Below are 17951 nucleotides of genomic sequence, written 5' to 3' on the forward strand. Positions count from 1 at the left end.
TCACACACGCTGAGGTGGCCGAGGTCTGTATCCGGTTTCTTTAGCAGTGAGAATCCTTGAGCAAAAACGAGCACACCCACTCTGTCAAGCCGCTGTCACAAGACGGGAGGGCGGAGTCACCCACAGTCAAAGTCCGGCGCAGGTGAGTGACAAGACAGCCAGAAACACAGGAGCCAAACCCGCCCGGAGGGTGACCGAGCTTTCAGAATAAACGCAATGAATGCAGTATATTTTAGAATTGAATATTAATATTGTTCAATCATCTATGGAAATATTGAAAATAAATGTTCAGTTCTTTTTTTAATGCTTTGTATGTTTATGGTTAGAGACTTCATGGACTTTTGTTTTGTATTCGGCTAATATAACCAACGTGACAGCACAGGGTAAATAGAAATAGATAGAAAATAAGTTTATGACATACATGTTAAATTCCTTCAATAAACCAATACAGGGCAAGCACATGAATTAACACTGAATAAATGATATAGCCTGTGCAGTGAAATCTCGGTTTAGGTGGATTTCTAAGGACGCACTAAAGGACTATTATTTTGAAGAGACGTGAGCGGAAGCTTGATGTAATCTGGGCTAACCTCACAGGTGAATCCAGCATAACTGTGAGGGGCGGGGAGGAAATATGTTGGTAACCTGGAAAGCGCAGTGAAACAGCAGGTGATAAACAGACAAAAGAAGTTATAGTAATAATGCACAGATATGGCTGTGCTGGAACTGTATACCAAGGTAAGAGGCAAAACAAGCCTAATCTTTTTAAAACACAGGTGAGATCATGTTTCCATACAGTTTGGAGGTTGGAAGTTAGAGACATATGGAAACTTTGTCAGTGCTTTGAAAGGTTGTAAGGCAAGCAGATCCATCGGAATCTAAGGTCTAAACACTTTGTTGCATCTTTTAATTGATTTTTTAAAAGTGATTTTATGTTGTATGGAAAGATATGTAAAGGAAATATTAGTTTAATATTGGATGGACTTTCTCTTACATTTTTTAAAAAAATTTTAATCACTTCTAAAGCAAGCTATAGCATTAATAATTGAAATAATTATTGAAGTGTCACTTTTTAAAAAATCATTTTAGTTCAACAGAGTGTGGATACCAGATGAAGAACATGTGTGGAAATCGGCAGAGATTGTAAAAGATTTCCATTCTGGAGATAATGTTCTTGAATTGCTTCTTGAGGATGGCACTGTAAGTATAATGTAACGGATTAAGCCCTTCAAATGACACTGTATTACATTTACAATGGTGAGAAGCACTAGTTGACCTGACTCTCCTACATCACCTGTCACTGGACAGGAGTACTGCTACACCGTTGACCCATCTAAACCACAACTCCCTCCTCTTCGAAACCCGGACATCTTGGTGGGGGAGAATGACCTCACAGCTCTGAGCTACCTGCACGAACCTGCAGTCCTGCACAATCTCAAAGTGCGATTTGTGGAGTCCAGAATCATCTATACCTACTGCGGTACAGCTGCAAGAAGCCTTGGATGTCAAAATATAGATGGGTGACAAATTAAAAGAAAGGTTTGAATGCTTGACCCCTGCAGTGAGGAGGTCCTATGGCTCTGTAATGCTGTAAGGAGCATATTACAAATCCATAAAAAGTTGCTCTAAGAGATTGCAAATATTTCTATCTTGATGACACTTATCTCTTGCAGGATAGTGATGCTGCTATATAGGTCACGATGAATCACTTAATGACATGAGAATACAAATAATGACTCATATGCTATGGCCTTCACAGTCACCAGAAATTTGGGGCCAACACCTTACTAAAACACTCCATGTTGGTTTTTTATTAATTTGGCGCCCGTTTGTATATCTGAGTACTGAGGTGTAGGCTGTTGGTTAAATTTCTTACTCAGTCCATGTTGTTTCCTCATTTCAGGTATTATACTGGTGGCTCTAAATCCCTACAAGCAGCTGCCCATCTATGGAGATGCAATCATTCATGCCTACTCAGGCCAAAACATGGGAGACATGGACCCCCATATATTTGCAGTGGCAGAGGAGGCTTACAAACAAATGGCAAGGTAAATAAAAGATGAGATTGTCTCATAGAACCTTTATAGTAGTTTTACATCAGAGACGATTATAATAACTTAACTGAACTAAAATGAAATAAATGACATTCTAATTTCTTGGCACGATTCTGGAGTCCTTTTTTCTTTTTCTTTTCTTTTTCCACAACAGTGAGATTCTCATCTGGGGTTGACAGATCATGTTCTCCTTGTCCTCTACCTGCTTTCATCTTTTTCTTATAGTCTGTCTTTTTTCATATCAACTTGGGTTCCAAACTCTTTTTTTGTTGGAACTACAGTGACTGTCTAAGGGGAAGCGATATTCAGCACTCCCATTTCAGCCCAAGCATCACTTTTGTTTGTTTATTTATTTCTTTTCAAATGTCATCACTACTGTGGAACCACTTTGGAAAGCTGCCCCTTTTCTGCCTTCCTCCTTGGACCTCGACCCTATTATTTAAGTTTCTCCAGTCGGACTTTCTCCTTCTGTTTTGCCTTATGGTGCAGACTTCTCTCTTACAACATTGTCACTGCACTTTCCACTTTAAGTCCAGTTCCTTGTATAGAAAAATGGGTTTTGGCTGTATGCAGATAGTATGCAGATTGCAGGCAGCAAGAACAAAATTGGCTGCTGCGCACATGTCATAAATCTGATGGTGATTTTGCATGTGAACTCATTTTTTTCCCAGTGTAGGAATAATATTAGTAAAAGAGGCCAATGTCCTTTTGGAACAATAAATTATGTCCAAGTTTCAACCATTTAGCTGTTGATTTGAGGTGAAGTTGAAGAATTTGCAGGTAGTCCTCCTCTAAAATTCCATTCACTTTGTGCAGTGTGCCAGTACCACTGGCAGCAAAACTGCCCCAGAGCATGATGCTACCACCACCATGCTTGACAGCTGTAGTTTTTTAAAAATGACTCCAATAGGCCTTCCCAACTTGTGTAAGTCTACAATTCTTACTGAGATCCTTGGATTTTCCCATTCTTCTGAGTGTCGGTCAGTCCGATGAGTGCTGTCAAACAAATCTTTTTTCATGCTGGCAAAGAGAAACTCAGTTGTAGTCAATTATGATCTCTAATGAAAGGTTAATAGGCCTTGGCTCTGTCAAGTTAAAAGACATTTTAGAACCACTTATTAGAAGATTTAGGTAAGCAAGTATATATTTGAGCCTGTATGTGCACCTTTGATCCTGTGTGGATTCAAGAAAATCCAACATAAATTCAATTCAATTCAGACTTGTGCAATTCAAAGAAATCATTAAAAAATTACCATAACATTCATGAGTGTATGTAAACTTCTGTTTGTGGACGTTAACCTTCCAGAGTTTTTAACTTTTTTTGAGGACAAAATCAGCAAATTTGAAGGTGCTTTTCTCATATTTGACTGGAAATTCTATGCATGCAGTTTTTATGTCCTAGATCAATAACTGCCCAAGTCAGTGTTCAGGGGTACTTCAAGACACAGTGGTGAGGACTTTGGTTATATCCCCTTTTCTTTCTCAGAAACCACAAGAACCAGTCTATCATTGTCAGTGGTGAATCTGGAGCTGGTAAAACAGTGTCTGCTCGATACGCTATGAGGTACTTTGCTGTTGTGAGCAAATCTGGAAGTAAGACTCGAGTTGAAGACAAAGTCTTGGCATCCAATCCAGTAACAGAGGTATGACCATGAGACAACACACACACACACACACACACACACACACACACACACACACACACACACACACACACACACACACACACACACACACACACACACACAGAGCAGCAGCTTCTCTTCTAACTAAACAGGCATATATGGTTATATATGGTTTCCTCTAAGGCAATAGGAAATGCAAAGACCACCCGGAATGACAACAGCAGCCGCTTTGGGAAATACACAGAGATCAGCTTTGACAGGAGGTACCGGATCATCGGAGCAAACATGAGGACCTACCTGTTAGAGAAATCCAGAGTGGTTTTTCAGGTATGTATGAGATCATAATTCCTTCAGATTTCAACATTATGTTTAAATAGCCGATCCACAATATTGATCGTCAGTTTTTGTTTCAGGCAGACAATGAGCGTAACTACCACATATTCTACCAGATTTGTTCCTGTGCAGACTCCCCAGAGTTTAAGAACCTAAGACTGTGTAAGTGTTTGTACTGAGAGTTTATTGTGGCCCAAATTGCTGCTGTTTTATTGCTAATTAATCTAACTTGCTTGGAGCACACAACTAAGTCTTGCAGTCATGCACGTTTACTGTGGGATTGTTTTATTGTGAGCAGCGTCAGTAACACGATCTTTCATCTACAGTGAGTGCAGATAAGTTCAACTACACGTGCATGGGTGGTGACATTACTATTGAAGGTGTAAATGACAAAAAGGACTTGGAAGAGACTAGTCGGACCTTCTCACTGCTGGGTAAAAGGGTGCCTCAGTTTGACTGCAACCTGCCGTTACTGTGCGTTGTATCTTAGCTTTAACTTCTTTTCTCCAGGATTGAAGGAGGACTTTCAGTCAGACGTGTTTAAAGTTCTGGCAGCCATTCTGCATTTAGGGAATGTGGAGATCAGAAATGTAGGCGATGACAAATCGTCAGTTCCTGTGAGTAGCTGTCCATGACTTGTGTGTGCAACCGATCTTAAATAATTTACCAGGTTAAATACAAAGCTTGATTTGTATATCTTTCAGCCCAGTGATCCACACCTGGCAGTGTTCTGTGAGCTGCTGGGGGTGAGCGCTGAGGGGCTGGCACGTTGGCTGTGCCATCGGAGGATCGTTCTGGTGGCTGAATCAGTTGTGAAGCCAGTGCCCAAAGATCGGGCAGTAAATGCCAGAGACGCTCTAGCTAAGCATATCTATGCTCATCTATTTGACTGCATTATAAACAGGATAAACACAGCACTACAGGTTCCAGGAAAGCAACATGCTTTCATTGGTGTTCTGGACATTTATGGGTAATGCAAAAGCAACTTTTTTTTTTTTTAGTTGTTTGATAGATGCAGCTTTCTTTTGCTGTGATTTTGATGTGCGCACTCTGTTTTTTTTTTTTTTTGTTTTTTTTAGCTTTGAAACATTTGACATCAACAGCTTTGAACAGTTTTGCATCAACTATGCAAACGAAAAACTGCAGCAGCAGTTTAACTTGGTAAGCAATTCCATCTTCCAGATCCTCTGCTAAACACCCCACACACCTCATTATCAGCTGAGGGGGTCATTCTCTTTGACCTTTTACTTTTAGCACGTGTTCAAGCTGGAGCAAGAGGAGTACATGAAAGAGGACATCCCGTGGACACTGATAGATTTTTATGACAATCAACCCGTCATTGATCTGATTGAAGCAAAGATGGGCATCCTTGACTTGCTCGATGAAGAATGTTTAGTAAGATTTGATCAATACGATTCTGGCATCTTCAGTCATCTTCAGTTGCATTTTCACTTGATTGTCAGCATCCTTTGCTTATGCCTTTCTGCTTAACAGTTCCCTCAAGGCACCGATCAGAGCTGGTTGCAAAAGTTGTCTAACTACCTACATGTCAGCCCTCTGTTTGAGAAGCCCAGGTTATCAAACGAGGCCTTTGTGATTCAGCACTTTGCAGACAAGGTGGAGTCCAGTCACTTGGCATCTGTACTATACAGCACAAAATTCTCCTGCCATTATAAACTCTATAAACTGTTTTGGGATATTTGCTTCCTCAGGTGGAATATCAGTGCAAAGGTTTTCTTGAGAAGAACAGAGATGCTCTCTATGAAGAACTAGTGGACATGATGAGGGCCAGTAAGGTAATGAGAGGCCTTACTTTATGTTTGCTTCATGTTTTCACTTTTCCTCATCATAACACATTTCTCCTGTTTGCAAATGTTATCAGTTACCTTTCCTGGCCAACTTTTTCCAAGAGGAGGAGCAAAATGCAGCGATCAGTAAGGCTGTCAAAGTGAAGCCCGCCAGGCCTTTAGTGAAACCAGCCAATAAGCACCTGAGAACCTCAGTGGGAGATAAGGTGAAAATGTTTACTCTGTTTCTCTGCTTGCTGCAGGCTGAACTCACTGACGTTCACATATCGTTTCCTATTCAACAGGCTGGAGTTGAATTTGTATTTTTGTCCTTTCTTTTGAACTTTGTCGGTGAATGTAGTTTCGCAGCTCCCTCTCCTTACTGATGGAAACACTGAATGTGACCACCCCTCACTATGTGCGCTGCATTAAGCCTAATGATGAAAAGCTCCCGTTCGAGTGAGTACCAGTGACTCTTTCATTCAGATGTTTCACTCGTGGTTCACCAAAGTGTGCGCTCATGTTTGTGTTTTTGATGTTTGCTCATGTTTAAAGATATGACTCCAGGAGGGTAGTGCAGCAGCTGCGAGCCTGTGGAGTCCTTGAAACTATTCGTATCAGTGCACAGAGCTACCCGTCCAGGTGACTTTATTTATATATATATATGTGTGTGTATAATTATCCACCTTATAGTATGTTCAACTCCATATGCTCATGCTTTATTGGCTAACATGGTTTTTGTTTTCAGGTGGACATACATTGAGTTTTACAGCAGATACAGTATCCTAATGTCACATGTGGAGGCAGATCTCAATGACAAGAAACAAACCTGCAAGAATGTGCTGCAGAGATTGATTCAGGTATGTTGTATTTTATGGCACCTCCTAATATGAGCATCATGATGTAATGCATGTCTGTGCAACACTTTGCCCACGTGACTTGATCTTCAGGACTCCAACCAGTATAAGTTTGGTCGGACGAAGATCTTCTTCAGAGCCGGCCAGGTAGCTTATCTTGAGAAGCTGCGTCTGGACCGACTTCGAGAAGCCTGTGTAACCATCCAGAAACATGTCCGTGGATGGAGCCAGAGAAGGAAGTACCTGGCCATGAGAAAGGCTGCCATCATTCTGCAGCAGTACATCCGTGGAAAGAAGACAATCCGGTTAGAGCCTTTCACTTGCAATAGAATTTTGTTGACCTGCATCCTCCAAAATTAACATTGTAAAATGAGTGCATGCTTACTTTTTTTTAAAATCTACAGTAAAACAGTGAGTGCTGCGACTCTGAAACAGGGCTGGGCAGCACTGGTGATCCAGAGACACTGGAGAGGCTATCGCCTGAGGCAGATCTACCAGGTAGTGCGTGTGGCCACCATCACCATCCAGGCCTTCACGCGAGGTCGGATAGCTCGTAAACAGTACAAGAAGGTCTGTAACTGAAGATTTATTAAACCTTTTCTTCACTATAATATAACATTGTTGAAAACATAAATTTAACCTCCTGATTTATGCAAACCTCACAGATGATGGAAGAGCACAAAGTGCTGGTTATCCAGAAGTATGCCAGAGCATGGCTGGCACGACGGCGATTTCAGACCATGCGTCGACTGGTGCTTAATGTCCAGCTCTCATACAGGGTGCAGCAGCTCAGAAAGAAGATTGAAGAGCAGGTAACTGTGTCCAGAGTCGTTTTAGCTGTGGATTTTTTGTAGATGATGTATTTTAATGTGCACCCTGACAGAACAAAGAGAACCGTGGATTGATGGAAAGACTGACAAGCTTGGCAAACTCCCACTCTCAAACTATGGACAGACTTCAGGGTCTGGAGGCACAGCTGGAAAAATCCACCCACCAGAAGGCTTCTGTAGAGGAACGAGAGAGGAAAGCTAAAGAAGACGCTAGTTTGGTTAGTCTTGAAGTTGATGCTTAAATGCTGTTTGCAGCATTTTTGTTTGCAGAGGAAGCACCCTGTTTGAGTTCCTTTAAGAAAACCTGTTTTTCTTGCCTAGACAATTGCACAGCTTCAAAAGGAGGTAGAAGCACTAAACCTTGAGAAGCAGAAAATCGAGAAAACATTTGAAGCTTCTGCCAAAGATGCCAAAGGTAATAATAGTCAAGCTTTCTATATAAACACCACATTGATTGTGTTTATAATGCATGTGTGACTGACCTCACAATCTTTCAGAGAGCTTTGATCATGTAAAGAGGACTCTTCTGGAAGAGAAAGAAAATGAAGCAAGGCTTAGAAAGTAAGTAAATTTCACAACTCATTTTAGTTCATGTGCAACATGCAGCCCAATTTGATCTCAGTTGGGCCAGACCAGTAAAACAATTGTCTAATAACATATATAAACCAAAAAAAGAAAAAAAAAACAAAACTCAAAATTTGTGTATTCTGAAACCAATAATTTTTTTCACATATCCTAAGCCATCCATTTACAAAACAATGATGAATAACTTGAGGTGTCTTAATAATAATATATATAAAACAATTTTTTATCATCTGTCATTTTGCATTACAATTGACAGGTTGCACAGCAGTGTAGTACAGTAATTAATGATGGCACTGCAATTTTCATGGTTTGCAGAACCATCCAGTTGCCTCAACTGGACCTGCTGTTGGGCTATTTTTTTCCCAGCTTCTTTGGTTTAACACTAGAACTAGAACTCCCATAGGTGATGGTCATTCTGACCGCCTATGGGAGTTCTAGTGTTTTAATCAGGTAGCTTTTTTCTTCTCCGAAGGATTGCAGAAAACAACATTGAAATTCAGAGACAGGACCACGAGAATGAAGTGGCAACTCTGAAAGAGGAGATAAAGAGATTAAAAGAAGAACGAGTCAGCCTGCAGAGAAAGCTAGAGGAGGGGACGCAAGCGAACTCCGACCTGCAGGAACAGGTCATCCAACTCACCAAGCATGTCAAGCTCATTCCCGAGTTACGCAGAGATCTGAACAACCTGCAAAATCAGAGGAATAACATGGAAAGAAAGATGAGGCAACAGTCGGAACAAGCAAGAAGTACAGTTTTAATTTTAATTGTGAAAGTGATCTATTTTATCTAAATAAAAAGAATAATTTGCTAAGTCCTGATTTTTCCTGCAGCTAAAATGAGTGAGATTGCAAGACAGCTTCTTGGAGGAGTTGTTGAAGAGGAAGTTCTTTTGGGGTAATCCAACTATTTTGAGTGCTCCCTTTTCTCACTGCATCTCCTTTAGGCATTTAATCTCACATGTTGTTTCTCCAAAGGCTGACTTCAGATGACTCTGAGAAGATTTATGAAATTGAAGATTTGCTGTCAGCCTTTGATGGCCTGCAGAAAGCCACCAGGTCCACATTTTTCAGCCACAGCAAACCAGTCACTTAATAACAGAAGTGTGTAGTATTCTTCTTGGGTGCGTATGCTTGAATTTGTTTGGCTTCTTGCATTTTTTGACAGGATTCTGGAAAACCACCAGAGGGAGCAGAAGGAAAGCTTTGAAAGTCAAGTAGAGGGCTTGAAATTGAAAGTGGACCACCTTCAGAATGAGAACAGCAAGCTACAAAACCTGTTCCAGGAGAAAAGCAATATCAATGAAAATATTTGCCAAGAAGTGTCCAGGCTCAGCAGTGAAAACTCAGTATGTCTTTGCACGTTTTATTCCATATGTCATGGCTTAGATAGATGAGCTGCAGAACATAACTGCGATCTCTCCTTTAATTTCATCCACAGGTGATACCGGAGCTGAAACTGCAGGTTTCAGAGCTGCAGAGACAAAAGCAAGAGCTCGAAGGCCTTGTGGAGGATCAGAACAGAGAGTTAACAGGTACACCTGACTATTTTTTTGTTCAGCAACCTCACTGTGAAGCAGATTATTGTTTTAACTTGTTCTTTTGGTTTTTGTGTTTGTCATTCAAAAGAAAAAAACAAAGAGATCATTTACGAGCTTCAAAAGAAGATTGCAGAAGAGAGCGCACAACGGAGGTAAATTTCTGTACGGAAGTCTGTTTCTTGATTAAAGAAGGGATGAATCATCCTGATTTTTAATGAGTTTTTTTTAGGCACTCTGAGGAGAAAGCTGAAGAGCTGGAGGAGGCGAAGAGGGAGCTTCGAGGCAGAGTAGAGGAGCTGGAAGAGGAGAATGATCATTTGAAGAGACAGCAGCTGATGGAGAATGAGGTTAAAAGGAAACTCAGAGAGGAGACTTCACTGTTAACTGCTGAGAACATGGTGCGTGGGTGTATGAAGGGTGGAGGGTTACAGCGAGATTAAATCAATAACCAATTCCACGTTTATTTCAGGACTTTGAAGAGCTACTCGATCAGAAAGACAGGTTAATAAAGAAACTTCAGACCCAAATTAAGAGCCTCGAAACATCACAGAAAGGTAGTGTTGCGGCTCCTGTGGCACATGCAAGCAAACAATAAAATAAATGTTATTTCAACTTTTTCATCATGTTTAATATTTCTCATGCAGCAAGGCAAAAATCTGCATCCACCATTCCTAAAGAATACCTTGGCATGTTGGAGTACAAGAGAGAGGATGAACCAAGGCTCATTCAAAACATCATTCTGGGTATTTTTATCCTGCACTTTGTCTACAATATGGCCACATTCATTTTACATTTATGTACCTTTTCATTAATAATCATATAAGCTATGTTATCTGTGGATGTGAGCAGGAGTAAGCATAATAAAATTCAGATGATTGAATGGGTAAATCGTGTTCTCCAGCAAATGTCTTAATTTTCTCACAGATCTGAAGCTCAAAGGCGTGGCGGTCAACATGATCCCGACCCTGCCGGCTTACATCCTCTTCATGTGTGTGCGCCATGCTGACTACCTGAATGATGAAACAAAACTCAAGTCTCTTATGAATGCAATCATTACTGGTGTCAAGAAGGCCATCGTGGTAGGTTTAACAGTTTTTTTTTTTTTAAATCCTTATTTAACCAGGAAGTAAAACTCTTGAGACTAAGTGCAAGTGTGCACTGGGCCAAGATAAGTGGGGTTAATCTAGCATGTTTTTTCAATGGTTGGAGAACCTGGAGCTGTGGAAGTGCAGGGAGAGCATGCAAAGGCCACACATGAGGCCCAGGTTTGAACCCCTTTCACTGTGAGACAGCAGCTCCTCACAGAGCCTCTGTCCTGCCAATTATTGCTCTATTAGAAATTATTTCTAATTCGAATCTTTTTTGCTCTTTTGAATGAAGTATAAATGTAATATCTAACACGTAATGTACTTTAGGTACTTTTAGTTATGTTTTATTTAATGGTATAGATGACATTTTTCTGTTTTAGAGTCACCACAAAGATTTTGAGTTCCTGTCCTTCTGGCTCTCAAACACATACCAGCTCCTCAACTGTCTGAAGCAGTACAGCGGCGAGGAAGTACAAATTTACTATTTTATTTTATTTTTTAACCAGTGGTTACACTCTCATTTATATCTGCTGATAATATGTCGTATATCGTAGCATGCATATTTTGACATGCTCCTGTTTTGCATTGATTTCACAAAAGGAGTTCCTGAAGCAAAGTACCCCTCGCCAGAAAAAGAACTGCCTGCAGAATTTCGATTTGTCTGAACACAGACAGATTCTCAGCGATCTGGCCATCCAGATCTATCACCGGTTTATCTCTCTCATGGAAAAGACTCTCACTCCAACTATTGGTATTTTTTTTTTTTTCAAATTTAGTATTTTGCAAAAAAAATTGAAAAAAGTCATTATCACTTTTGGCAGCATAAAGCATACTTCTATATGTTCTTAGTGCCTGGCATGTTGGAGCACGAGAGTCTACAGGGGATTTCCAGCATGAAGCCGACAGGCTTCAGAAAGCGTTCCAGCAGCATCTATGAGGACTCTGAGACCTACACCATCTCTTCCATCCTCCAGCATCTAACTGTCTTCCACTCCACCATGAGCCACCATGGCCTGGACCTGGGCCTCATCAAACAAGTTATCAAACAGCTGTTCTTCCTCGTGGGTGCGACCACTCTCAACAACATCATGCTCCGCAAAGACATGTGCTCCTGCAGGAAGGGAATGCAGATCAGGTCTGCATTCGCTTTTGTGATATTTGAACAAAACTCACAGGGAGTTTAGTTTAACAGCTCCTCTGTCCTTTCAGGTGTAACATCAGTTACCTGGAAGAGTGGCTGAAAGAAAAGGAACTTCAAAGTTCAAATGCTATTGATACTTTGAGGCCACTGGCTCAAACTGCGTGGTTACTGCAAGTCAACAAATCCACTGATGATGACGCCAAGGAGATCATTGAACAGTGCTCTGAACTCAGCCCTGTTCAGGTACTTTATTCAGTGGCATATAATATGCTTTTAATGGCTTTTTTTTTGTCTCACTAAAGTCAAACCTAACATGTAAATTTGTAGATTGTCAAGATTTTGAACTCATACACACCCATTGATGATTTTGAAAAAAGGGTGACATCAGCATTTGTCCGCAAAGTCCAGGTGAGCACCGCTGTTTATTTTCAGATATAAGAACCCCCTCATAACTAAAAATACAGTGTACAGTGCACCTCAGTAAACTGTCAATCTGTTTTTCAATTCAGTCTTTACTCCAAGATCACGAAGGCTCCTCGCAGCTGATGCTGGACACAGATTATCGTTTCCAGGTCACGTTTCCTTTCTGTCCATCTTCGCAGGCTCTGGAGCTGCTGCAGGTCCCGAGCAGCCTTCATCTGAACTTCCTAAACAGGATCTGACACGCCGATCCTTTGACCTTTCATTCCTTATGACTGAGTCATAGTCTGTTTGTTTAAGGCTGTGCCAGATTGTAGATATAAATATTTAAGCACTTTCATTAAACCCTGTACAGCACATGCTTAAAATGAAGAACAACTGAATAACACTGCAAAAAAATTTTGACTGAATGCATCATAACAATCATATTTTATTCTTATAAACTGTATATATGCTTTTATTTAAGTTGCAAGAATATGCTGACAAAGGAATTAATAAAGGCATTGTCTTGGATTAAAGCTATATCCATGCATACGGATGGGAAACATGTTTTTTAAACCTATTTTGCAGCTTTAAAATACTCAGGTTAAAATACAGCAAGGCTAAAATTAGTTTATTAAATGCTGTCTATTTTTTCACCTGTATCATGAAAGTCCTCTAGTTCAATTCCCTGAATACCCTCAGAGGATATAACCTTGGTATATTTCTAGCTATGTTAAGATGTTAAGCTGCAATTAATAAAATGGTATGTTGAATCACCCACTCATAACAGATAATTCAAAAAGCCTATAATTAATTTAATATACAGTGTTTCTTGTTAGGTCTATCTTTCTTTTTTGGTTAATATAAAAACATATTTGCTCCATTTCAGTGTATTAAAACGCCAGAAAGCCCTCTTCCTCTGCTGCATTAATAGCTTCCAGACAAACATGCTTGAGCCTTCTCTTCATGTGGGCAGTGTGAAAAAAAAAATACATTATTTATCTCAGTGTAGTGTTGCTTGGGGATGCATCCTGTGCGTGCGTGCGAGTGTGTGTGCGCGCAGCATCACCAGGATGCAGGATCCTCCTCCCCTGGAAACTGGAGGAGCATCTTCGCCCTCTGACGTCATGACAGCAGCATCAGCTGTTAGCTCTGCTTCAAACCTTTTCGCTGCCGATCGCTTCCTGCTCAAAGGAAATATATGAGATCCCCTCTAATCCCTGAAATGGCGACACAGGAGGTACCGCTGAACGAGACTCTGGCCCATCTCAAAACGGAGTCGGAGACGCTGAAGTCGAAGCTGGAGGAGGAAAGAGCGAAGCTGCACGATGTCGAGCGTGAGTGCTAAAAAATGGAGAGGCCCTGATTCATTTCTGCGTCTACGGGACAGATAACAGCAAGCGTCTCCGTATAGCCTCACGTTTCTCCGCCAGAAGTCAAACATCGCCAGTGTTACGGACATGGGAATTTAGCAGAGCACATAATCGATCCGATCGGCCCGATGTCCCCCGTTTGTCAGGCGACAGGAACAAGCTGTTTGTTTGCCTCCCCATTTTTATAGCCCAGTACTTTCATCCTTATTTGCTCTATGGCTTTTTTTTATTTTTATTTAACCCATAATGTCTTAAGCAATATGACATTCAAGGCGAGGGTGTAAAATAAAAACGTGAAAAGCAAGAACAGTTTATTTGTAATACATATTTTATGATATACAGGCTATTTGAGACATGGCAGATTAAAGATAGATTAATTCAATATTTCTCCATTTAGATGGGCCTACTGTAGTTTAATCCTCATTGCTGCCAGGAGTATTAATGTGGGGATGTGTACAGTAGAAGCTTGAATGTAACAGGCATTATGTGTGTTTGTGCAGTACATCAGGTGGCAGAGAAGGTGGAGGGGCTGGGCCAGTTTGTCATGAAGACCCGGAGAACCCTGAAGGGGCATGGGAATAAAGTTCTGTGTATGGACTGGTGTAAGGACAAGAGGAGGATCGTCAGCTCCTCGCAGGTCACAAACCTTATGTTTTAAGAAATCATTATTTCCTTGCTTCCAACTGACTGCGAAGAAAGCCTGTTGTTGATGAAATGTGTTTTAAATGTTATGATCTCTTGATGCAGGATGGAAAGGTTATTGTATGGGATGCTTTCACCACCAACAAGGTAACTCCTCTAATTTGCTTTACACAGGTTATCAAGACATTCTTTGAGATTTTCTTCGATATTTTTATTTCTTGCTGTTATGTCAGTAATAATAATAATAAGCTTGTTTCAAATCAGATATGTATGAGAAGAGAATCTGTTGTTTTCAAATATCATGCACAAAAACAAGTCTGTGGGGTTGAACAGATAGAAACGACCCATAAAAACTACACATCAAGATATCTATTTGTGATAATGGAAAAATATGCCAAGTCTCTTTTTTTTATGAATGAGGATGGAGAGAAAAAGACACCAGAATTAGATGATCAAGACTGACCACCAGATTGTGTAAAAGTGTTTTCTAAAGTTTTATATGTGGGACAAACCAAAGCTCATTGTTCAGCTCTGATTATGCCTAATGAATTCTCTCTGTGCGAGTGCGGCTCATGCAGTGTTGTCTTTTGATGTCCATTAGGAGCATGCTGTGACAATGCCTTGCACCTGGGTGATGGCTTGTGCCTATGCCCCCTCTGGCTGTGCTGTAGCTTGTGGGTGAGTGTGTTACTCTCCATGATGATCCAAATCTGGTGTGTTATATTTTTTTTTCTCTCTTTTTTTTTTGTTTTTTTGGGGTGGGGTAAAGTGTGTATCTTTTCTGTCACAGGGGTCTGGACAATAAATGCTCAGTTTATCCTCTGTCCCTGGACAAGAATGAGAACTTGGCTGCAAAGAAGAAATCAGTGGCCATGCACACGAACTACCTGTCAGCCTGTAGCTTCACCAACTCGGATATGCAGGTGACAGTGTCAGCACACACTAAAAACATCCACAAAGCGCTGAAGTTCATGAGCAAAATGCCTTCAGAAACAGTAGTTGTGTGCTACCTTTTAAGTTTTCTGTCCTTATTAATCAGAAATCATTGCCTTCCATATTCTAGTGTAAAGAGCTCCCACAGTTTGTTAATAATTTACAAATTTGACTTCCTGGTCACATGAAGCGTCACACAGCAAAGGCAATCCATTTACAGCCACATGACAGCCCATATCAACTTTGATCTGTTTCTTTCTGCATGTGTTCAAGATCCTGACGTCCAGCGGGGATGGAACATGTGCATTATGGGATGTCGAGAGTGGGCAGCTGTTACAGAGTTTCCATGGACACGCTGCAGACGTGCTGTGTCTGGATCTGGCTCCATCTGAAACTGGCAACACATTTGTTTCAGGGGTGAGGACACACCGCACAGCTTTCATCACAGCTTACTTAAAGCAGTTAAACTCTGAAAATTTTGCCACCTTCTGCTTTGTTGTTATGGGCAGGGCTGCGATAAGAAGGCTAATGTGTGGGACATGCGTTCAGGGCAGTGTATTCAGTCCTTTGAAACTCATGAGTCAGACATAAATAGCGTGCGGTAAGTCACTGCCTTGAAATGGCTCCATTTATTGAAGTGTAAAGCATATTTTAAAGCATATTTTATATTGATACTTCAGCATGAAAAAGCAAATACTTTATGGCCCCTTTGTGTTACATTTTGTGAGTGCGTGTGTGTAAGATCATGACATATTTTACTTTATTGTCATGGCCTTTACTTTTGTTTGCAGACTAAAATGCGAAAATCTGCAGCTGATGCTTGCCGTGTCTTTTTTTATGCTACCACTAGGAGTTGCTATGAGTCAGAAATATTCAAATCTTACATGCAGAGATATTGATTTTGTATTGTTGCTGCCTGTATTTCAATAGATACTATCCCAGTGGAGACGCTTTTGCATCTGGATCAGATGATGCTACAGTAAGAACTGATTTCTTTATGTTACCTTTGACTGGTGAAGCTGTTTTTTAGTGTGCAGCGTGCTGTTAGAAACATATTTATTCACACTAAAAACACTTGCCTTTGTTACAGTGTCGCCTGTATGACCTAAGGGCAGACAGAGAAGTGGCTATCTATTCCAAAGACAGCATCATATTTGGGGTCTCCAGTGTCGATTTCTCCCTCAGTGGTAGGTTATACAGAATATTCACCTTCACTATTTGTTTGTCCTGAGTGTAAAGATAATGTCATTAAAACATTTTGAATGTGGTCTCTCTTTCCCCAGGCCGGCTACTGTTTGGTGGCTACAACGACTACACCATTAATGTTTGGGATGTTCTCAAAGGAACACGAGTTTCTATTCTGTTTGGACATGAGAACCGTGTCAGCACCCTGCGTGTTTCCCCTGATGGGACGGCTTTCTGCACAGGTTCCTGGGACCACACTCTTCGGGTATGAGATATACATCATTATTGTCCAATCTGGCATGTGTGCTTACTTCAGGTACCTTTCTGGTGATATCTGTTAATGACTGATGTTTTTTTCTTTTCCCAGATCTGGGCTTAAGCATCAAGACACAAAGGATTAAATGATAGGCAAGACCTCCTGAAGACACACCAATGTTTCTGTTTGCTAGAGTACAATCACAGAGATAGAGCCTCAGTTTTGATTGTACATAGGGCATATCAATAGCATTGTATATAGTCCAGTGTGTTGGGCAGGGTAGATTTACATATTTTAAAGAGTAATCAAACCAAATGGCTTGCTTGCATTACAATGTGATGGAAAGAAAAGCCGAACAGAAGTACTTACGATTACAACTACAATGTAAAAACAAAAGTATATTACATAAAAGATTATTGGTAGTGGCTTGCATCAGTCTAGGATAGAAGTAATATGATGAAGTGATGTGTTATATAGCCCACATGAAGGACAGTACTTGTTTATTTACTGTTATTATTGTTTTATTACACAAATGGAGACATTTAATCAGAGGAAGAAAACAGGACACATTAAAGTTAAATGCGTCTAAGACTGAGAACAAAAGAGCGGTGGGGCTTCTCTGTGAACGGTAAAGGTTATGAGAAATAATAATGAGGATTACCTGTAAAAAAATATATATATTTAGTCTGGAGCCAATTAAAACAATATTGGCTATATAAGACATTTTATGAACAAAGGTACAATTAGTAGTTTTTTTCAAATCATATTAAATGTATATCTAACATCCTGTGCACCCAACAACTACTTCTCACCTGCCAATGCTAATACTGTATCAACACCAAAGCAAATAAATCACATTAACAGGTAAACATAAAAGAGACAATGTTTTGTTTTGCTTTTTTCTTCATTCCTGTGATCTTAAAATACGGTTTACTTCTCATCTTTGATTATTTCCAGCTGTGGAAGTCACTCACTACTCGATGTGCACTAGAGACACCCTGAACTTGTGGTCCCCCACTGTTAAAATACTAATACTCTAAAAATATATAATAGAATGTACTCCTCTTCATGCAGTTGTCCAATGGTTGTAATTTCATATTTACGCTAATTATTGTAGTTTAGTGTACAGATATGCAGGGGACTGTTAAACAAACTATTATAAACACAATAAACTCAGTTTTGAATATCGCCCCTGTGTGTCTCATTACTGTTTTTTTTTTTGTTTTGGTTTTTTAATCCATTTAATTATTTTTTTAAAAATGATTTTCTTCTCAACAAAGTGAGCAGCCACTGTTGCTGTTGAGGGTTTCCAATAAAGTTTC

At 40.3% G+C, this 17951-nt stretch overlaps 2 protein-coding genes across 2 annotated transcripts; both read left to right on the forward strand.

The window, feature by feature from the left end:
* Positions 1-622: 622 nt before the first annotated feature.
* myo5c (myosin VC) lies at positions 623-12655 on the forward strand. The gene is made up of 40 exons (XM_030731125.1): positions 623-738; positions 1090-1200; positions 1309-1480; positions 1904-2048; positions 3541-3697; positions 3863-4006; positions 4093-4174; positions 4339-4446; positions 4523-4629; positions 4717-4982; positions 5092-5173; positions 5267-5407; positions 5507-5629; positions 5725-5808; positions 5895-6026; positions 6161-6258; positions 6355-6441; positions 6548-6659; positions 6750-6961; positions 7061-7226; positions 7322-7468; positions 7540-7704; positions 7808-7901; positions 7984-8047; positions 8544-8818; positions 8903-8966; positions 9047-9127; positions 9237-9417; positions 9510-9603; positions 9698-9761; positions 9839-10007; positions 10079-10163; positions 10254-10352; positions 10534-10688; positions 11078-11167; positions 11298-11448; positions 11547-11832; positions 11907-12081; positions 12166-12246; positions 12348-12655. The coding sequence occupies exons 1-40, from the start codon at positions 712-714 to the stop codon at positions 12498-12500; spliced, it is 5229 nt and encodes a 1742-aa protein (XP_030586985.1). The 5' UTR covers positions 623-711; the 3' UTR covers positions 12501-12655.
* Positions 12656-13334: 679 nt separating this feature from the next.
* Positions 13335-17817, forward strand: gnb5a (guanine nucleotide binding protein (G protein), beta 5a). The gene is made up of 11 exons (XM_030731163.1): positions 13335-13577; positions 14114-14250; positions 14361-14402; positions 14857-14933; positions 15046-15178; positions 15462-15605; positions 15698-15789; positions 16119-16167; positions 16279-16375; positions 16472-16638; positions 16741-17817. Exons 1-11 carry the CDS (start codon positions 13442-13444, stop codon positions 16750-16752), a joined length of 1086 nt encoding a protein of 361 aa, XP_030587023.1. The 5' UTR covers positions 13335-13441; the 3' UTR covers positions 16753-17817.
* Positions 17818-17951: the final 134 nt, after the last annotated feature.

Source organism: Archocentrus centrarchus, chromosome 6, assembly GCF_007364275.1.
Source record: "Archocentrus centrarchus isolate MPI-CPG fArcCen1 chromosome 6, fArcCen1, whole genome shotgun sequence".
Classification (NCBI taxonomy): Eukaryota; Metazoa; Chordata; class Actinopteri; order Cichliformes; family Cichlidae; genus Archocentrus; species Archocentrus centrarchus.

Bases quoted from the DNA above. Each gene is read 5' to 3' on its own strand.
- myo5c (XM_030731125.1), top strand. From the start codon at position 712: ATGGCTGTGCTGGAACTGTATACCAAG. The intron at 5,630-5,724 runs GTGGAGTCCAGT...TTGCTTCCTCAG, and splicing joins TTCAGCACTTTGCAGACAAG to GTGGAATATCAGTGCAAAGG. The intron at 8,048-8,543 runs GTAAGTAAATTT...TCTTCTCCGAAG, and splicing joins AATGAAGCAAGGCTTAGAAA to GATTGCAGAAAACAACATTG.
- gnb5a (XM_030731163.1), top strand. From the start codon at position 13,442: ATGAGATCCCCTCTAATCCCTGAAATGGCGACACAGGAGGTACCGCTG. The intron at 13,578-14,113 runs GTGAGTGCTAAA...GTGTTTGTGCAG, and splicing joins GAAGCTGCACGATGTCGAGC to TACATCAGGTGGCAGAGAAG. The intron at 16,376-16,471 runs GTAGGTTATACA...CTCTTTCCCCAG, and splicing joins TGTCGATTTCTCCCTCAGTG to GCCGGCTACTGTTTGGTGGC.